Consider the following 16,370-nt stretch of genomic DNA (forward strand, 5'->3'; position numbering starts at 1 on the left):
TTACTTTACTTTAAATGGTACATTTATTCTAATGTACTTTTTTACACTTAGTAAATAAATAAGATTAAATAATGCACTTAAGCCCGTTTGTATTTTCTTTTTATTAGAGAAAGAAGACAACCATAAAAACAATTTTCATACAGGTAAAAACATAATTAAGTTTAGAAAAACACGACAATTTTCTCCAAAGTTTTAACTGGTGAAATTGCAATGCTGAAACTGCATTTGGAAAAGTACAAAACCTTATGAATGATACTTGCAGAAACATCAGTGCACAGGAAATTCAAAAGTGAGCACATGAAAACACAAACTCTTTAAAAGAGAGTGGGAAAACAGAATGGAGAACTCATTCTTTCACTAACATGTCATTCTTATTTGGGAGGAGCACTCCTTCCTCTTCCTCTATCAAGTCTAATCTTCTTGCAAAGAAGAACCGCGTCGACAATGCAGAGAACAAGCAATATAAGACCCAAAACCTATAAGAATTACCATAAAATTAGTTCCCCCACTCAGTCTCGAACTTTTACTGTAGTGACTCATCAGTAAATATATACTTGTTTCTGGCCTTGAAAATGTGTGTGATTTGAGATACTGATAAATTAAATACACCCACATTTACATCCCATCAGGCTTTCAGAGAGCTGTCTGCAGCCTGCTCTGTTTGATGTTTGTGTCAGGCCTTGGAGGTAGTGTGGTGCTCTCCCTCAAAGCTAAGCTAATGCTGCACTATGCCAGACAATACTTTTATCCTAAATGAAAGCCCTTCTGTCTCTTTAAGGGCTGCTTAATTAATGGGACTGGCCCTGAGAAAAGTCAAGGGAAAGTCAGTATTCCTAGAAACAAGCCCAGCAGAAAAATGCTCTTCTCCTCTGAAGCTCTGAATGGGAAACATATTCCAAATTGAAGAAAATGTACTAAATTATTTAAAAAATACACCACCTCAGGAAGGTAACTGGAAAAATGTGTTTGCAGGAAAGCCACTGAGTTAACTCACTCAGCTCCTGCCCTCCAGCCCCATCCCACGTGCATGCTGGGGTTATTAATGCAGGCACTGCATTACCTGATCAGTTATTTTCAGGAGAGCTCTTGGGAGGGCACAGCTCAAGGCACTCTGTGCCTCAGCAGAACAGGCTGGGGGTGATTCTGTCCCTTCCAGCACTGAAGATGTCAAAGGTTCTACCCAAACCTGTGTTCCCAGCTACCTGCTCAGTCTCCTGCTCCCACCTTTCATTTCTGTGGACTTCACAACTGAGAATGTAAATTCTACTCCAGCACAGTCACTCTATCAGAAAGTCTCCTTTTTGCTTAGGATGCCACTGCCAGTGAAGCCATCAGCTTTCCCCCTCACCACCTCCTAATCTGAGTTTGAAAGAGCTCTGTGGCAGCTTTTAGGCTTCTTTTGGTTGCTTGCCACATTTCAGCTTATCTTGTACTTCTAGAGACTTTCAAAACTGAGGGGTTTTCTTTCTCTCCTTATTGTTTACTAAGGTTAATTACATAAATTGACATTTGAATTAAAAATACCAGTTACTCAAACTATTCAACTGATTTCATCTTAAGAACACAAAATTCTTACAATCATAGTATGAACAAAACCCATTTTTAACTGACATAATTCCTCAGTTTGTGTCAGAAAAAACAATGTACGTGCTAGGAGGGAGGTACCAGTGTGTCTATTAAAAAGTTTAAACTCTTTTTAGGACAGTTGGCATTTCTCATGTAGTAACCCAACTGGGTAGTCCTAAAAGAGCTAGGGATTCTGCCACCCAGGATTTCAAGCTATGGTAGCAAATGTAGGTTACTTAAAAACTCTAGAAATTTTCAGTGTTTCAGTACTTCTCTGCAGTAATTCCTAAGTCTTGTAACATCTTTAGATTACTAGTGATGTGAGGATTATTTCTTTTAATGAGACACACTGGATGTAACTTGTTTGCTACTGCTGAGTGTTGTTCCAAGACAGTTGTTTGTATGGTCCTACCACAATGTGAGTGTACTAAGAGGTTCAAATCACTGCACTCTAAGAACTGAAATTCATTAACAATGCTCCTACTTACTCCTCCAGCCAATGTTCCCTTGTTGGTCTTGATTATTATTGCAAACAAGGCCACAACGAGGAGGAACAACGCTGCAATCACCGAGTTGAAAATATCCTGAAACAGCCAGTGGAAGCAAAATATTTATTCTGAAATACAGGCCTGAAGGAGAGTGTGGAGAGCTCCCAGCACAGAAGGGATGGTTAAAAGCAGCTGGACTGCCATGAAGACAGAGCTACAGCAATATCTGTGTGAGAGGACACTGACACCCAGTGGTTTGATCACAAAAAGAGTGTTTAGAGTAAAAGTTCCTTGTTTTACCTTTCTTCTGTTGATTTTGCATCAAATTTTTGCAACTTGGCTACATGTGAGAGACTGAAGCAGCAAATACACGTACAAAAGGGAGGTAAGAGGAGACCTTGTTAGCATTTGAGTGGAAGTGTGTGACTAATTTGTGATGTGAAGGGGTTACACAACGAGGCAAACAGTGCCTGTGCCAGGAGGGGCTGTTATCGGATCCAGCAGTGTCCAGGAACTGATGGAACAGAACACTCTGTTAGGAGAACCTGCCTCAGCCTCCACAGCACACTGGGGCTTGCCTTACCTGGACAGAAACAATCACTGAGCTGCTGAGCACGTCCCTTGGGACAGGTGATCCCTCCAGGTCACAGCCCTGCTGGTGCTCACAGCCATTGGCCACAGCAGCCAGGGGACAGCAGGACCCACAGCCAGGGGACAGCAGGACCCACAGCCAAGGGACACTGGGGACAGCAGGACCCACAGCCAAGGGACAGCAGGACCACAGCCAGGGGACAGCAGGACCCACAGCCAGGGGACATTGGGGACAGCCATAGCCACAGCCAGGGGACAGTAGAACCCACAGTTATGAGACATTGGTACTCACGGCCAGGGGACATCGGTACCCAGCGTCCATCAATACTCACGGCCGGGCACACGGCTACTCACAGGCATCAGTACTCACAGCCCACAGGTACTCACAGCCCACGGGTACTCACACCCCACGGGTACTCACACCCCACGGGTACTCACACCCCACAGGTACTCACACTCCACAGGTACTCACAGCCATCAGTACTCACAGCCCACGGGTACTCACAGCCAGCGGCCAGAGGAGGAAGCGCATCCGCGCGTCGACCCTGAACAGGTAGAGCAGCAGGAACAGCAGGGTGATCACCGTCTCCATGCCGGCCAGCGCCGTGTAGGCCCCGTGCGCGCCCGAAACCGCGAAGCAGATGAAGGCGGCCAGCGCCACCAGCTGCGGGACAGGAGGGGACGGAGGTCAGCGCCGGCCCTTGTCTCAGGCCCTGCCCGCCGGCCCCGGGCCGCCCCCGGCCGTACCGTGCGGGAGATCTTCAGCGCGCCCCGCGGCGTGCGGGGGAAGGCCCGGTCCACCACCGTCCGCCCTGTGGCGGGCGGGCGGCGCGCCGCGGCACCGGGACTCCGCGACGGCGGGAGCCGGGGAGATCCCGGCGCCGAGCCCGCAGGTGATGCCGGGGCCATCGCCGGCGCTGGAGCAGCCCCGCCTCAGAGCGCCGGGGCGGAGGAAGTGATGGCCTAGCGGCGGAAGGGCCGGGGCGGGCCGGAGCTGGGCCGGTGCGGCGCGGGCCGGGCGGCAGCGGGGATGGGCAATGTGGCGGCGGGGCGCGGCCTGGGCGTGGGGCCGGCGGGGCGCGGGCACTGCCGTCCCCGGCCCCTCAGCGGGCGGGCCCCGCGCCGCTGCCCACCGTAAGTGCGGGGCGGAACCGCGGCACGGGCTGGGCCGGGCGGCTGCCCCTGGGCCCGGCTGCGGCTCCGTGCGAGCCCTCGGGATGCGCTGGAGCCGCTCCGGGGGAGCGGGAGCGGGGTCAGAGCCGGGAGCGGCTCCGGGGGAGCAGGAGAGGGGTCGGACTCTGGAGCGGCTTTGGGGCAGCAGGAGCGGGCCAGACTGGAGCTCTGAGCGCCCAGTCCGTCCCTGCCTTCCTGCCCTGCTTGGCTGGGTGAAGGCTCTGTAAGCTCAGCTTGGCTGGGACAGATTTTTACCGCTGTTTTGAGGTGTAAGGTGCTTGTTTGGGAGCTGCTCTGTAATCCTGTGAGGCCAATGGGTGCTGCTCCAGCTGGTTTTTTCAAGACTTATTTTTCCAGCTTATTTTTCCCCTGTGCAGACCCACTGAGGAGCAGCAGATGCAGTCAAAATCTGGTGAAAGTGTGAGCACTCCCCATTGGACTCTTGGCAGTGTCAGGGACAGTGCAGAACTTTAGCTAAATCTGTGTCAGTCGGTGCCACAATGTCTCTGTTACATGACCCAATAATTAATTACCTAAAACTGGCCTGGAGGGTCTCACATTAAGAGAATCAGTATAACTGATTCATATAAGTTATGAAAATTGCTTTGATTTAACTGTTGTTAAATAAACTGTTGTTTATTTCCATTCTAGATAAGCATCTGATAAAAAAAGATCCTAGGAAGAGAATTGTAAGTATTTGCATTTTGTTCAGAAAACAAAGTGAAAAGTGCAGCCTCTTTCAGTGTAATTCCATTGTAATTTGAGTTTGTGTGTAATGGCAGCCGTAGGCCGTAGCTGTGTGTCTGTCACTGGCTCATACTCTGTGCAAGGCTACGCTGAAAATTGTGTAAAATTGTGGGAGATCTGTGCAAAAACTGGGAGGGCTTGTGTCAGGACAGGTGGCAGTGTGGGTTCACTCCTGCATGTGCAGCCTTGCCATTGCCTTATATAACCCCCTTGGGCTATAAATTATTTTAAGACAGTTGAAAAAAATTCTCTGAGTTTATTTTAGTTGTTTAGGTCTCTGAAAATAAAAACGTGATCCCTCTTAAGGTTTAAGCTATGTATATAATGGATGCTGAGGTTATTATGACAGCTGGCACTTTTTTGAGTTGGGAGTCAGGCTCTGAGGTGGGTTGTGGCAGAGTGGGACAGCAAGTGACCCTCAGGAGTCCCTGGGGTCCTGGAAGGGGAGGAAAGCTGGGAGCAGGACAGGGCTGGCTGTGGGGGCAGCAGGGAGGGAAAAAGTGGTGTTGTGGGGGAGTCACAGCATCCAGAGAGATCCCATGGAACAATCTGTCCCCAGCATGGCATGCTGGAAGGGCAGGGGGCATTCCTGACACACTGTCACTGCTCTGCCACAGCGTGGGGCTCAAAGTCTCTCTGCTTCTCACCAGATCTGTATCGAGGGCAACATTGCCAGTGGAAAAACAACATGCCTGGATTATTTTGCACAGACTACCAGCATTGAGGTACTGGATGCACATTTCTTTGTCCTTATTCCCTCACTGAGCTTGTCTTGGATCCAATGTGTCCTTGGGTGTCAGAGGAGGGAGCAGCAGGGGCACCACCCCAACTTTTTACACTCACATTGCAGCAGAGAAATGTAGATCACATGTGGTATGTACTGGATGCCAAAATACCAGAAAAAGCTGTGAATCAGTGTTTGTGCCTTCATAAAGTGACAGCAGCCCACAGAGCATGGGCATGTTTGGACATGCCTGTTTGCCATTTCATGTCACTGAAATCTTAGATGGGTCTGGTCAAAGCAAAGTAAAGAATTATTATGTAAAAATACCTTGTAACAGAGATCCCATTAAATAGATGGTTTTTTTAATAGAAGGAAAATCTGTTAGAACTATTTCAGGAGATTTCTTAGAGTGATCTGGTATTTGATTTCATGTTGCTTAGAACCAGGTTAGGGGAAGGGCAGGCTTGTTGCATTTTAAACAAAACCAAGGTCAAACCTTAGTGAACAATTGTTCTTGTACAACAGACATTAATGCTTTCCCCAACAGACCTGGCAACACATTGCCAATAAATTTGAGTCCTCATAGAAATGCTGGGTTGCCAGATGTTATTTGGTAGTTTAACAGAAATTGTCCTTATGAAGTAATTAACTATTAATCCAAAGGATAACAGACTTTAATTTGCATACAGTGCAGCATTTTAAAGTAGCTACTTCAGCTCCTAGGCTGATGAGATACTCCTAGGCCTGACTCTACAGTATTATTGTAGATTTAGACTCTGTTTGAACCAGGCAGGTCTCTTGTGATTTTACCTATTCAGGGTAGAAGCTTTTCTGATTCATTTTGTAAAAGATTTGAATACATTTTGTTTGTTAGAACACAAAAATAAAATGAAAATGAATGTGGTAGCAGTCTGATCCTCTTCCTTTGCTGACAAGTGTTACTTTCTGAGAAGTTAATTTGTGAGGGGATGGACTTGTCATTGAAATGCTAAGCACTCTGCTAAGCTGCTCTTTCCCTTATGTGGTGCTGATTTTGACTCAAAAAAAGTTTCTCTCCAGGCTTAGGAGGTGTTTAAAAATGCTCAGAAGACACTGGGTATTGACATGTCTCTATTTTTAGCAGTGTTCGTTATTACCTTCTGTGTTACAGAATTCAGTGCTGGTTTTTTAAGTGTCATGAGCTTTCCTGTACAAGTCCTGAATGCTCTGATTTACTGCACAAGTATTCCTGAAGAATAGTTGGTCACTTGTAGGGTCACATTAAGTATTTTGAATCTAAGATGTATTTAACATGGAGTAATTATTTTAAACCAGGTTTTGAAGGAACCCTTGGCCAAGTGGAGGAATGTTCGAGGTCATAATATCCTGGTAAGTGGCAGAAATGATTCCTGCAGTTACAGTGGCTGCTCTTTTAGCAAGACTTGTGTGATGGCTTTTTATCAGCCAGCAAAACTGCTACAAAAGGTGTGATCCAAATCTCACACAGCAAAAACTAAAGCTCCACAAAGCAAAAGAGCTTCTACTGTGGTTAAGACATGCATGTCATAGAAGCTCTGCATATAAAATGTGATTTTGGCAAGGACTGGGTGTCCAGTGGGGTGAGTTAAAGCAATTCCCAGGAGGGTAAGCCCTGAGTGTGGCAGTTGTTTCTAAGTGTGCTTTTTTGTTGTGCCTGTTTCAAAGAAGGTGAGGTGAGAGGTGGATCTGTCAGTTAATGTTGTTTGACTGGAGATCTGTGAACAGTTCTGGAGCCCCCAGCATAAAAAGGACATGGAACTGTTGGAGAGAGTCCAGAGGAGGCCATGGAGGGGCTGAGGGCACTGTGGAGCCAGGCTGGGAGAGCTGGGGCTGCTCAGCCTGGACAGGAGAAGGTTGTGTGGAGAGCTCACAGCTCCTTCCAGGCTCTGAGGGGAGCCCAGAGAGGGACAATTCCTCAGGAACTGCAGGGACAGGACAGGGGGAAAGGGGACAGATTGAGAGAGAGGTAGTTTAGGTTGGATGTATGGAAGGAACTCTTTCCTCTGAGAGTGGGCAGGGCCTGGCACAGGGTGCCCAGAGCAGCTGGGGCTGCCCCTGGATCCCTGGCAGTGCCCAAGGCCAGGCTGGACACTGGGGCTGGAGCAGCCTGGGACAGTGGAAGGTGTCCCTGCCATGGCAGGGCTGGCACTGGGTGGGACTTAAGGTCCATTCCAGCTCTTTAACCCTGCATGAATCTGTGATCCTGTGGCTGCTGCAGGTAAGGAAGGTTCAGCCCAGTGAGGAGTTGAGGGCTTCCATTGTCCTTTGGGTGGCTGAGGCTTCTTGGAGCTGCTCCCCCAGGCTGTCCCTGGCTCCCAGCTGCACACTGGGATGCTGGGATGGTCCCTGCTGTGAGCCCTGTGCTGGGCTCAGCCCCTCTGCAGGAACCCCAGGGTGGCTGAGCAGGGTCTGTGCTCTGCAGTCTGCACTGTGGACACAGCCCAAGCCATGCTTGCCCTGACATGTGTTAAATACCATCAGTGTTATTTAACAGTAAATTGTCCCTCCTAGGAGTTGCTGATGCCTTTCTGATTGTTAGTAAAGGGCTGGGGCATGTGTTGCATGACACCACAGCAGCCTTGGAGCAGAGGGAAAGTCTGATCTTGGCAGGGAGCAAAGCAGAAGGTCGGACCTGTGGGCTGAAGCTTTGCTGCTGTCTTAAAACTTGTCACCTCAGCCAAAAGACACTGAATGATGTTTTATTTTGAGTGAGATCTTTTCTCTGCTGTGCAGGAGAGATGGTTGCTTTAAGTTCTATGTGAGTGTGGAATTGCAGCAATCAGAAAGTGGAACAGCTACCTGAGAGCTGCTGTGAGGATGTGTCCTGTGTTAAAGGACACCTTTGCTGAGGCCCAGACCATACTTAGAACCCTGTATGATGTCTGGATGCACTGAGGGTCTGTCAGGGCACAAAAATGGTGTGGTCGGTGGGATTTTTCCATTAGTTGGTTCTGACTGTTCCATGTGCAGAGTAACTAATTCCTGCTGAGATCAGCCAGCCTCCCACTTGTTAGCGTTCAGAAACACATAATCATGAGAATGATTGTATGCAGGTGCTTTTATTTAAGAGCTCTGGGTGTCAGGGGTACAAACCTAAATCTGACACCAACATGCATTCGGGATGAACATGTTTTGATATTCTATCTTTATATGACTTTCATGTTAATTATTAAACTTATATTGTTCTATTGTATACATAGATTTCATCCAAGCATGGGCTCCTTGTGGTCCCCCTCAAACTTCTAACATAGTTTCTCATGATTCTTCTTACAATTAAACAATAATTATATTTAATTACTAAGCAATCATCACATCTAGCACTTGTACCATTTATCATATACTGCTTACGCAGGTGCAATTTCACATGATCTGGCAAACACAAAGCCTAACATTTTCAGAGTCTATTTTTAACATTTTTCCAGGGCCCCACTAAGTCTAGCTTCTTTCTAATTCCCCGAATTTTATGATTTTAAAACCTTTTACTATCACACTCAGTGTCTGTAGGGACAGGGCTGTAATTCTGCACCTCCATTGTGGAGAGCAAATTATCACTTCATTTCGGTCAAACCTGATGTCAGCTGTTTAGCACACTTAGAGCCATGCTGTTGTAGGGAAAAGTTTCCTAAATACCCAACTTCCTGTTGTGCTGTTTGTCCTAACAAATGTCCATCTGTCCTGCTTCCATCTCTGACCCCAGGGCTTAATGTACCAGGATGCATCAAGGTGGGGGATAACTCTGCAGACCTATGTCCAGCTGACCATGCTGGAGCAGCACACCAGGCCCATGGTAAGGAAACTTCTTTTCATTTTATGAGTAATTAGATGTGGTTATGAGTGCTAAATCCCTTTAACATTGTAGTCAAGAGCTGGGATGCTGTGTGCATTCATTCTTTGTTCCTGCAGTGAGCAGGAGTTTCTGAGGTGCACATTGATATGCTCTGGGGTAAAACCTCTGCCTCCTGCCTGCTCACAGCTTCCCCAAAGTGGTGCTGCTCTTTGGGCACACCCTCCAGGGCTAGGCTTGCACAAATCTCTTCCTCATTTCATGTCAGTGACTTGTCTGGAATTTCATTATCTCAAATCTTTGGCAAACACCAAGTAATCTCTTGTTAGAATTCATAGTACTACTTCATGCTGTCTAGTACAAATTTAGCCATTGCTTCTTCTGTTTATGCAAAATACTTCCACTACCATTTTCTATTCCTTTTTCAGGTGATTGACATTCTTTCTTTCGTGTAATTTTTTTTTTTTTTAATATTAAATTTCACATCCTACCTTTTTATCAAGATTTCTTCATTCTTTTTTCCTTCAAACACCTTTTGTTACATTCTATGCGGTCTTCCATTCCCTGATTACAACACCTGGTCTTAGATGCCATGGTTCTATTTTACTGATAGTTTTTATATTCTGTTTTCTGAGTTTGTGTCAGGGCAGACTTTTGGCAGTGCCAAATATGAAAGTGGCACATATAATCATTAGGTTTTCGGAAGAGGTGTTTTTCCAAGATAATAGAAATCCTGTTCTCTTGGAGAAGTTGTTCATTCAAGAATTCCTGAGGATTTCCCTCTGAGCTTTTTTGGTCATTTGAGCCTTGCTGGAGCCGTTTTTGCTTTGTTAATGTGCAGAAGCCTGGGTGAGGAGCTGATTTGCCAGGCCCAGGAGTGTCAGATCTCTCCCTGCTCCAACATGAAGTGCTGGTGGGACACGTGCAGGGCTGGCTATGAGGGCTCTGTCAGCTGCAGTCACTTCTTTTAAAAGTCCTGTTTCCTTTCTTGAATGTGTCTGGTGTCAGCTGTGTGCTGTGACCAGCAATGCCTGGGATGGAGCAGCACTTTGTGGAGCAGCAGTTCCCATTGTCCTGCAGATCCCAAATGGATTGCTGCTTTTTTGTACCTGAGTTACCTTCCACTGCTCAGCTGAATGCTGAGCACTTGCCCTTGAACTGAATAACAAATCAGAGTAAGATCAGGAGTCCTTGTTTGCTTTGTGGTTCCCACCCTCCTGGTAAGTTTGTTTCTCAAAAGATCTGGAAATTGTATTTCATATGTGCCATGTGAGTGTGAAAAGAAACAAGCATGAACATGTACAGAGTCAGGTTCTGTGTTGCAGATTTGCCCCATAAGGATGATGGAGAGGTCCATTCACAGTGCAAAACACATTTTTGTGGAAAACCTCTATCGAAGGTATGGCATGTGGTTTTCTGCTTTACTTTCTTGGCTTCATTATTTTAAATAGACACCTAATCAAATGATAATTCCTTTGGTAGTGTGCATTTAAGGGGCCTGTGAAATCTGCCAGCTCTGTGTTTAGTGGCAGTGTGTTTGGTATGGGCTGTATGCCCACTTCCTGCAGGACTCTGGGAAACCTTTTCCAGCAGTGCTCCTGAGCATTTAGCACTCACCTATTGAAGTTACTGGCTCTCCAGCTGAATACCCAAATCTTGCTTGAATCAAACACATGCTGGACAGGTAAAAAACCACAAAGATAGAAAGAGTAAGAGTGTGGGAGGTAGAGAACTGGGCAGAGTTAGCTAGCCTGGCATCCTCAAGTCCTGTGCTCTTGCTCAGAATCAGGATTGACAGGAACAAAATAGACTGCAAGCCTTGGCAGGCTTGAGTAAAGAAAGAACAATTTTAACAGTTACACCTAACTGCCCTAGGTGGAACTCACCTGTCCCAAACTGACTGAAATAGTGCAGGAATCAGGGTTTTGTTTGTTTGTTTGGAGTGCTGAATTTCTGTCGAGGAGTGTATGTGGCAGATGGGTTTTAGTCGGTTTTTCAGTGGCCTTGAGAGTCTGGAACAGTAACAAACCCCAGTTTGTGCCACAAGGTGTCATCCACGCTGCACGAGCACCTCTCTGCCATGGGAAAGCCACTGGAAGTTCTTATTCATCCCACACAGTGCAAGCAGCCTGGGATATCCTCATTTTTAGTTGGCTTCTTTTTTCATTGTAGACAAAGTGCTTTTTTTCCTAAAGATTTAGTTGCTCTGAGGCTAAATCTCTTTGTGACAACGCTGTAAGTTAATAAGAACAATTTTAAGGGCATCTAAGATGTTTTGCACTTTTTAAATGCTGAAAAAAGGTATTTGCTTTGTTTTGTTACAGCAAGCTAGAAGGCAGCTGATAGAACCAACAGCAAGCCAAAAGAAAATAATGTGTAAAAGGATTCTAAATAAAAGAAGGAATAATTGAGGAATGTATGAAAGTAGCTGTTTTGTGAGACATTGAGCATGGAGTCAGTCTGGCTGTGTTAGGTGAGTGTTGAGTGTGTGCAGGGTGTGCTGTAGGTGAGCACTGCAGCTCACTGTCCCTCTGAGTCCATCACTGCTTAGGATAGAATCTCACTCTGTTCATGCTGGATTGAGGCAGTAAAAACCTGATTTGGTAGGGGCCAAATGCCAGCAAACTTTGGAAATGTAAACACCATTTTGTGCCTTTTATATACCCTGTATCTGTATGGATCTTGAGCCAGAGTCCTCCCAGGATTACCCAGGGAAAGCAGAGATGTGCTGTCTGTAGATTTAATGCAGGATTGACTTGGATGTGTTTGTATTTTTGAGTAGGAACAGTGGAGCTTTTTCTTATTTCCAGTTCCTTTCAGCCTTCCTATTTCCCCCATCTATCCTGGAGAAAAGCAGCACAATAGACTTTGGCTGATGTGGATCCCTGCTGCCCAGAATTGCTGTGATTATCAGGAAGAGCAGCAGTGAGCAGTGTTACCCCATTTCTGGCTGGCAGATCAAGATGGGACATGGCACAAACAGGGATTTTGCTTTTTTTCCATACTTAGGGAAATATCTGTGTTACTTTTGCTCACTTTTGCAAGTGATCAAAGCAAGTTGCCAGGGGACTGGTTTAGAAATCTGTGGAATATTTTTTTTCAGTCCTATTTAAAATGGCCTAACTGGTCTGAATCATTCAGCTGGAGAGCACAGGAGCCTCCCAACTCCATCTTCTTAACATTTTTTCTATTGCAGAAGTGTTTAGGAAAGAGTATGGAGTATGTGTTATTGTCACCAGTTTTGCAGAGTGGATACTGTAAAATTAGTAATATTTGACACTCAGGAATGTGGTAATAAGTGAAAATTGATACATTAATAGAAACACAGTATGTGATTCTTAACATGTCCTCAGTAACTCCCTTTTACTTGAGTTGTCTGATACTTTATTGTTGTTGCTGAGATAACTTTGGGACTTTTGTCTCCAACATTCTGTGCTCTGAGTTCAGAGTTAAGCATATTGAGTATTTCACTACTCTTTCCACAAATATTTCTTACAGTGGGAGTGAATTTATTGACACATGGACATTATATTTCTGCTGCCTTTTACTGTGGCTTCTGTAAGGAATTGTTGGTGCTGCTCAGTAAATCCATCCCTTCTGGTGGCATGCCCTGGGACAGATTTGACACAGAGAACTGAGTAATAAATACCATTGAGTACTTATAAAAAAAGGAAAATATTTGGTCTTTCTGTTTTATAAACAACGGTTTATGTGGCCTTCAATTTGCATGGGCTTCTTTTCACAAATGTTGGAGTCAGTGGGGAGGGATTGTGGTCAGGTGAGCAAAATGGGAGTTTTGATCTCTGCATGCTGCTCAGATGTGCTCCTCTTGTGTTTGTTCAGTGGAAAAATGCCAGAGGTGGATTATGCTGTCCTGAGTGAATGGTTTGACTGGATCCAGAACAACACTGATGTTTCAGTTGATCTGATAGGTAACATCTTGATGGGTCTGGAGGGCTGTGTTTGTGGGTGGGCTTCCTTTCTGGGAGAAGAAAATGATTCTTGTTTTTTTGGGTCATAAATAATCACATTATTCAGTATAAAAGTGACCACCATCAGGCAGCTGATGTGGGTGGTTCATGGGTTGGGTAGTGCCAAAGGGGAGGTCCAGTGGTGGTAGCCAGGATCCTTCCCTTCTATAGTTTGTGAAGTGAGTTTCTTACTTGCTTTTAAAGCTGATCCTTGAACATAACTATTGACATTTTTGTTCCTGCAGTTTATTTGCAGACATCTCCTGAAGTTTGCTATGAGAGGCTAAAGACAAGATGCAGGGAAGAGGAAAAAGTCATTCCTCTGGTAAGGAGTTCCTCTGATACATGTGCTTACAAGGAGCTTTGAAAACAGAACAATTCCAATCTAAATACTAAAATTATATCCTGAGTATATTGCCAGAATGTGGTGCAGCTGTTTCCACTGCAAACTACACCCTGAATACTGAATTTAGATTTATTTTTAAGAAATGATCTGTCATGCACGCTGGCTCTCCCAGGTGTTCTGCTGTAGCTGACTTTAGGTGCAGCATTAATCAACTGGTAATCTTCTCTGGGATGTAAAAGTCAATTATCTTTGTACCATGAAATGGCACAGAAGCACCCAGGTGTGGCCTTGCAGGTGCTGAGGTTTCTGTGGGCACTTTGCTGTCTGCTGCCTCCAGGATGTTTGTGCATGAAAAGTGTCCCTGCAGTGGCTGAAAGAAGCAGCTCCTTGAAACTGTGAGCTTGGCAATCTGCTTTAGAACAAGCTGTGCTGGTGGAGCAGTGATTTCTGTGCCAGTTCTTGTGCCACAGGGCTTCTGAAGGAGCCTGACCAGACGTGAATGCGGCCCGGGGTGGGTGGCTCAGGAGAAGCAATCATCAGTTCAAGATCTGTGCAAAGAGCTAAATCTTGGGCCATGTGAAATGCTGAGAATAAATCCTCCTGTAGTGGATTTGAAGAGCCCTTGTGTTATTTTGCAGCTCTGCTGAAGAAGAGGGGAGCAGTTATGAATGAGCAATGTGAAGTGGTCTCCATGAAGAAAAAAGGCAGTTCATGACAGGCAGGAGAGCTTTTAGAGGAAATTGAGTTATGAGAAAGTGAACTGGGAATTCTAGGGAAATGTACTGACACAGAAAGTGCCTCCCATACATATTCTTGGCAGCCTTGCCCTTTTTGTCCTTACTTTGTTGTAAATTTTTTCTGTAAAATCTTGAAGCACATTTTACCTGTGGGAGAGAATCATGGTTGCTTGATCTTTAAAGGAGCTGAGAGCCCTGTGCTCCTGTAAGCTGTGTCTTTGAGGTCTTCCTGGAGTTAAACTTTGTACTAGAATTAATTTTTCTCAAAAACCTTCTGATGCTTTTTAGTTTTTGTTAGTGGAAGATATGTGTTGCAGGCTTTCATATGTACCCCAATGGATAAAGATTGCAATGTGTGTGTCATCCCTGGGCATTTGTATTATTCCAGTGCCTCTTTTCTAGGAATATTTAGAAGCTATTCATGAGCTCTATGAAGAGTGGCTCATTAAACGTGCACTGTTTGAAGTTTCCTGCCCAGTACTTGTGAGTATTATTTTTATTATAACCAATTAGGCATGTAGGGCATTGTGCTTTCTAAATATTAGCAACATTGTTTAGTGGTAAAAGTAAATAAATCTGCTTGTCTGATAACCTTTGGGGAAGGACAACCTCAGACAAACATGGTAGCTGTTGGTGTGTAGAACAAAAGGTGGGATCTGCCATCTCTGCAGTGGAGTTTGAGGGGCTGTTCACAGATTGCTTGCAGGATCAGCCGTGGAGCTTTTCAGGGAATGCCAAATTCCCAGCACAAAGCAGCTTGGGCAAATCCCTAGAGTATCCCAGTTTGGCTCTACTGGTAGTCCTGCTCTGTTCTGCTGAAAAGAAACCAAGTTTTGTGGTGTCAGCTATTGCCAGTGTCCATCCTCTTCTCTCCAAGGTGATTGGAGCTGACCAGGACATGCAGAAAATGATAGAGAAGTATGAGGAGAACCGGGACCAAATACTGAACCCAGCTAACTGCACTGTTTATAGAAGCCTGTGACTGTTGTATCAGAAAGCATCTACTGGAGTCTGAGTTGGTATTTTTAATATTTAAATATGATGGATATTGATTTTGCACTATGCTTTGTAGAATGCTGTGGACTACATCTCTGAAATGATCAGGTACCAATCAGGAACAGAATGTGAATCAGTTCCCTTTGTGTTTTTAGGTTTTCCATCAGCTTTACTGTGTCAGTTCTGTTCAGCTAAAACATGGCTGTTTTCCTCATTTCCCACTTCACTGCTGCTTCCTAGAAGTAACTTTCCTTTCCCCCCCCAAAGACAACCCTGTTGTTGTAATTTGAAATAAATGGTTTATTACAGTGTCCCTCTGAGGGAGGGCACCTGAGGTTTCTCTTAATGCCCCCCTTGGGGTGAATTGGGCTGAAACAACACCAAAGGGCCAGGGTGTGTATGAGGGAGGTACAGAGCTGTCAGCCTGGCCCTGGGGCCCAGCACATCATCCTGAGAGCGAGCACAGGGCATGGATGGGATCACCAACCATGGAATCACCATGGGATCACCAACCATGGGATCACCCCGGGATAACCAACCATGGGATCACCCCGGGATAACCAACCATGAGCTCACCACGGGCTCACCCCAGGATCACCAACCATGGGATAACCACAGGATAACCAACCATGGGATCACCACAGGCTCACCATGAGATCAGCCCCAGCCAGTCTGGGTTTAGGAGGAGCAGGTTCTGCCTGGCCCACCTCATCTTCCCCCTGGTGGGTGAGGGAAAGGCTGTGGATGTGCCTCCCTGGAGCTCAGCAGAGCCTTTGAGCCCCTCTCCCATGGCATCTCCTGGAGAGGTTGCAGCCCCCGCTTGGCTGGGATGGGCCCAGGGTGGTGGCAATGGGATCCCCTGGGATCCATGCAGGGAACAGCCCTGTTTAGCCTGTTCTGATGGTCTGGAGGAGGGCACTGAGCTGAGCCTCAGCTAACTGGGGTGACAGCCCTTGGGCAGGAATGGGAAGGCTCTGCTGAGGGCCCTGGCCAGGCTGGCTGGGTGTGCCATGGACCCTGCACTGCAGCTCCAGGGCAGGTCTGGGTGTGGCACTCAGTGCTCCAGGCTGGGTCACAGTGCTGGAACAGGCTGGACACAAAAACCCCCGAGGTATTTTCCAACCTCAGTAATTCTGTGATTTTCTAACAACTGAATAGCAGCAGAGAGGAGGGGTGCAGCTCTTTGGGTTTTCTATTCAGGTACAAAAATAACACACAGTATGGAAGGC

General features: G+C 46.1%; 2 protein-coding genes across 4 annotated transcripts; one reads left to right on the plus strand and one right to left on the minus strand.

Moving 5' to 3' along the window:
* Positions 1-88: 88 nt before the first annotated feature.
* On the minus strand, positions 89-3,554 carry CKLF (chemokine like factor). Its single transcript, XM_054269477.1, has 4 exons — positions 3,393-3,554; positions 3,151-3,309; positions 2,055-2,150; positions 89-476 (listed from the first exon to the last, which is right to left on the minus strand). Exons 1-4 carry the CDS (start codon positions 3,552-3,554, stop codon positions 372-374), a joined length of 522 nt encoding a protein of 173 aa, XP_054125452.1. The 3' UTR covers positions 89-371.
* Positions 3,227-15,461, plus strand: TK2 (thymidine kinase 2). Of its 3 annotated transcripts, none has more exons than XM_054269475.1 (10): positions 3,227-3,332; positions 4,470-4,507; positions 5,216-5,290; positions 6,604-6,657; positions 9,005-9,094; positions 10,417-10,490; positions 12,935-13,023; positions 13,308-13,387; positions 14,548-14,628; positions 15,023-15,461. In XM_054269475.1, exons 1-10 carry the CDS (start codon positions 3,287-3,289, stop codon positions 15,125-15,127), a joined length of 732 nt encoding a protein of 243 aa, XP_054125450.1. In that variant the 5' UTR covers positions 3,227-3,286; the 3' UTR covers positions 15,128-15,461. The 3 variants fall into 3 exon arrangements, with proteins under 3 accessions (XP_054125450.1, XP_054125449.1, XP_054125451.1); XM_054269474.1 differs by lacking the exon at positions 3,227-3,332 and adding an exon at positions 3,683-3,779; XM_054269476.1 differs by lacking the exon at positions 3,227-3,332 and adding an exon at positions 4,200-4,230.
* Positions 15,462-16,370: the final 909 nt, after the last annotated feature.

The sequence above is a fragment of the Melozone crissalis genome, unplaced genomic scaffold (genome assembly GCF_028551555.1).
Source record: "Melozone crissalis strain CALT ecotype California unplaced genomic scaffold, PUWL_Pcris_2 ptg000007l_1, whole genome shotgun sequence".
NCBI lineage: Eukaryota > Metazoa > Chordata > Aves > Passeriformes > Passerellidae > Melozone > Melozone crissalis.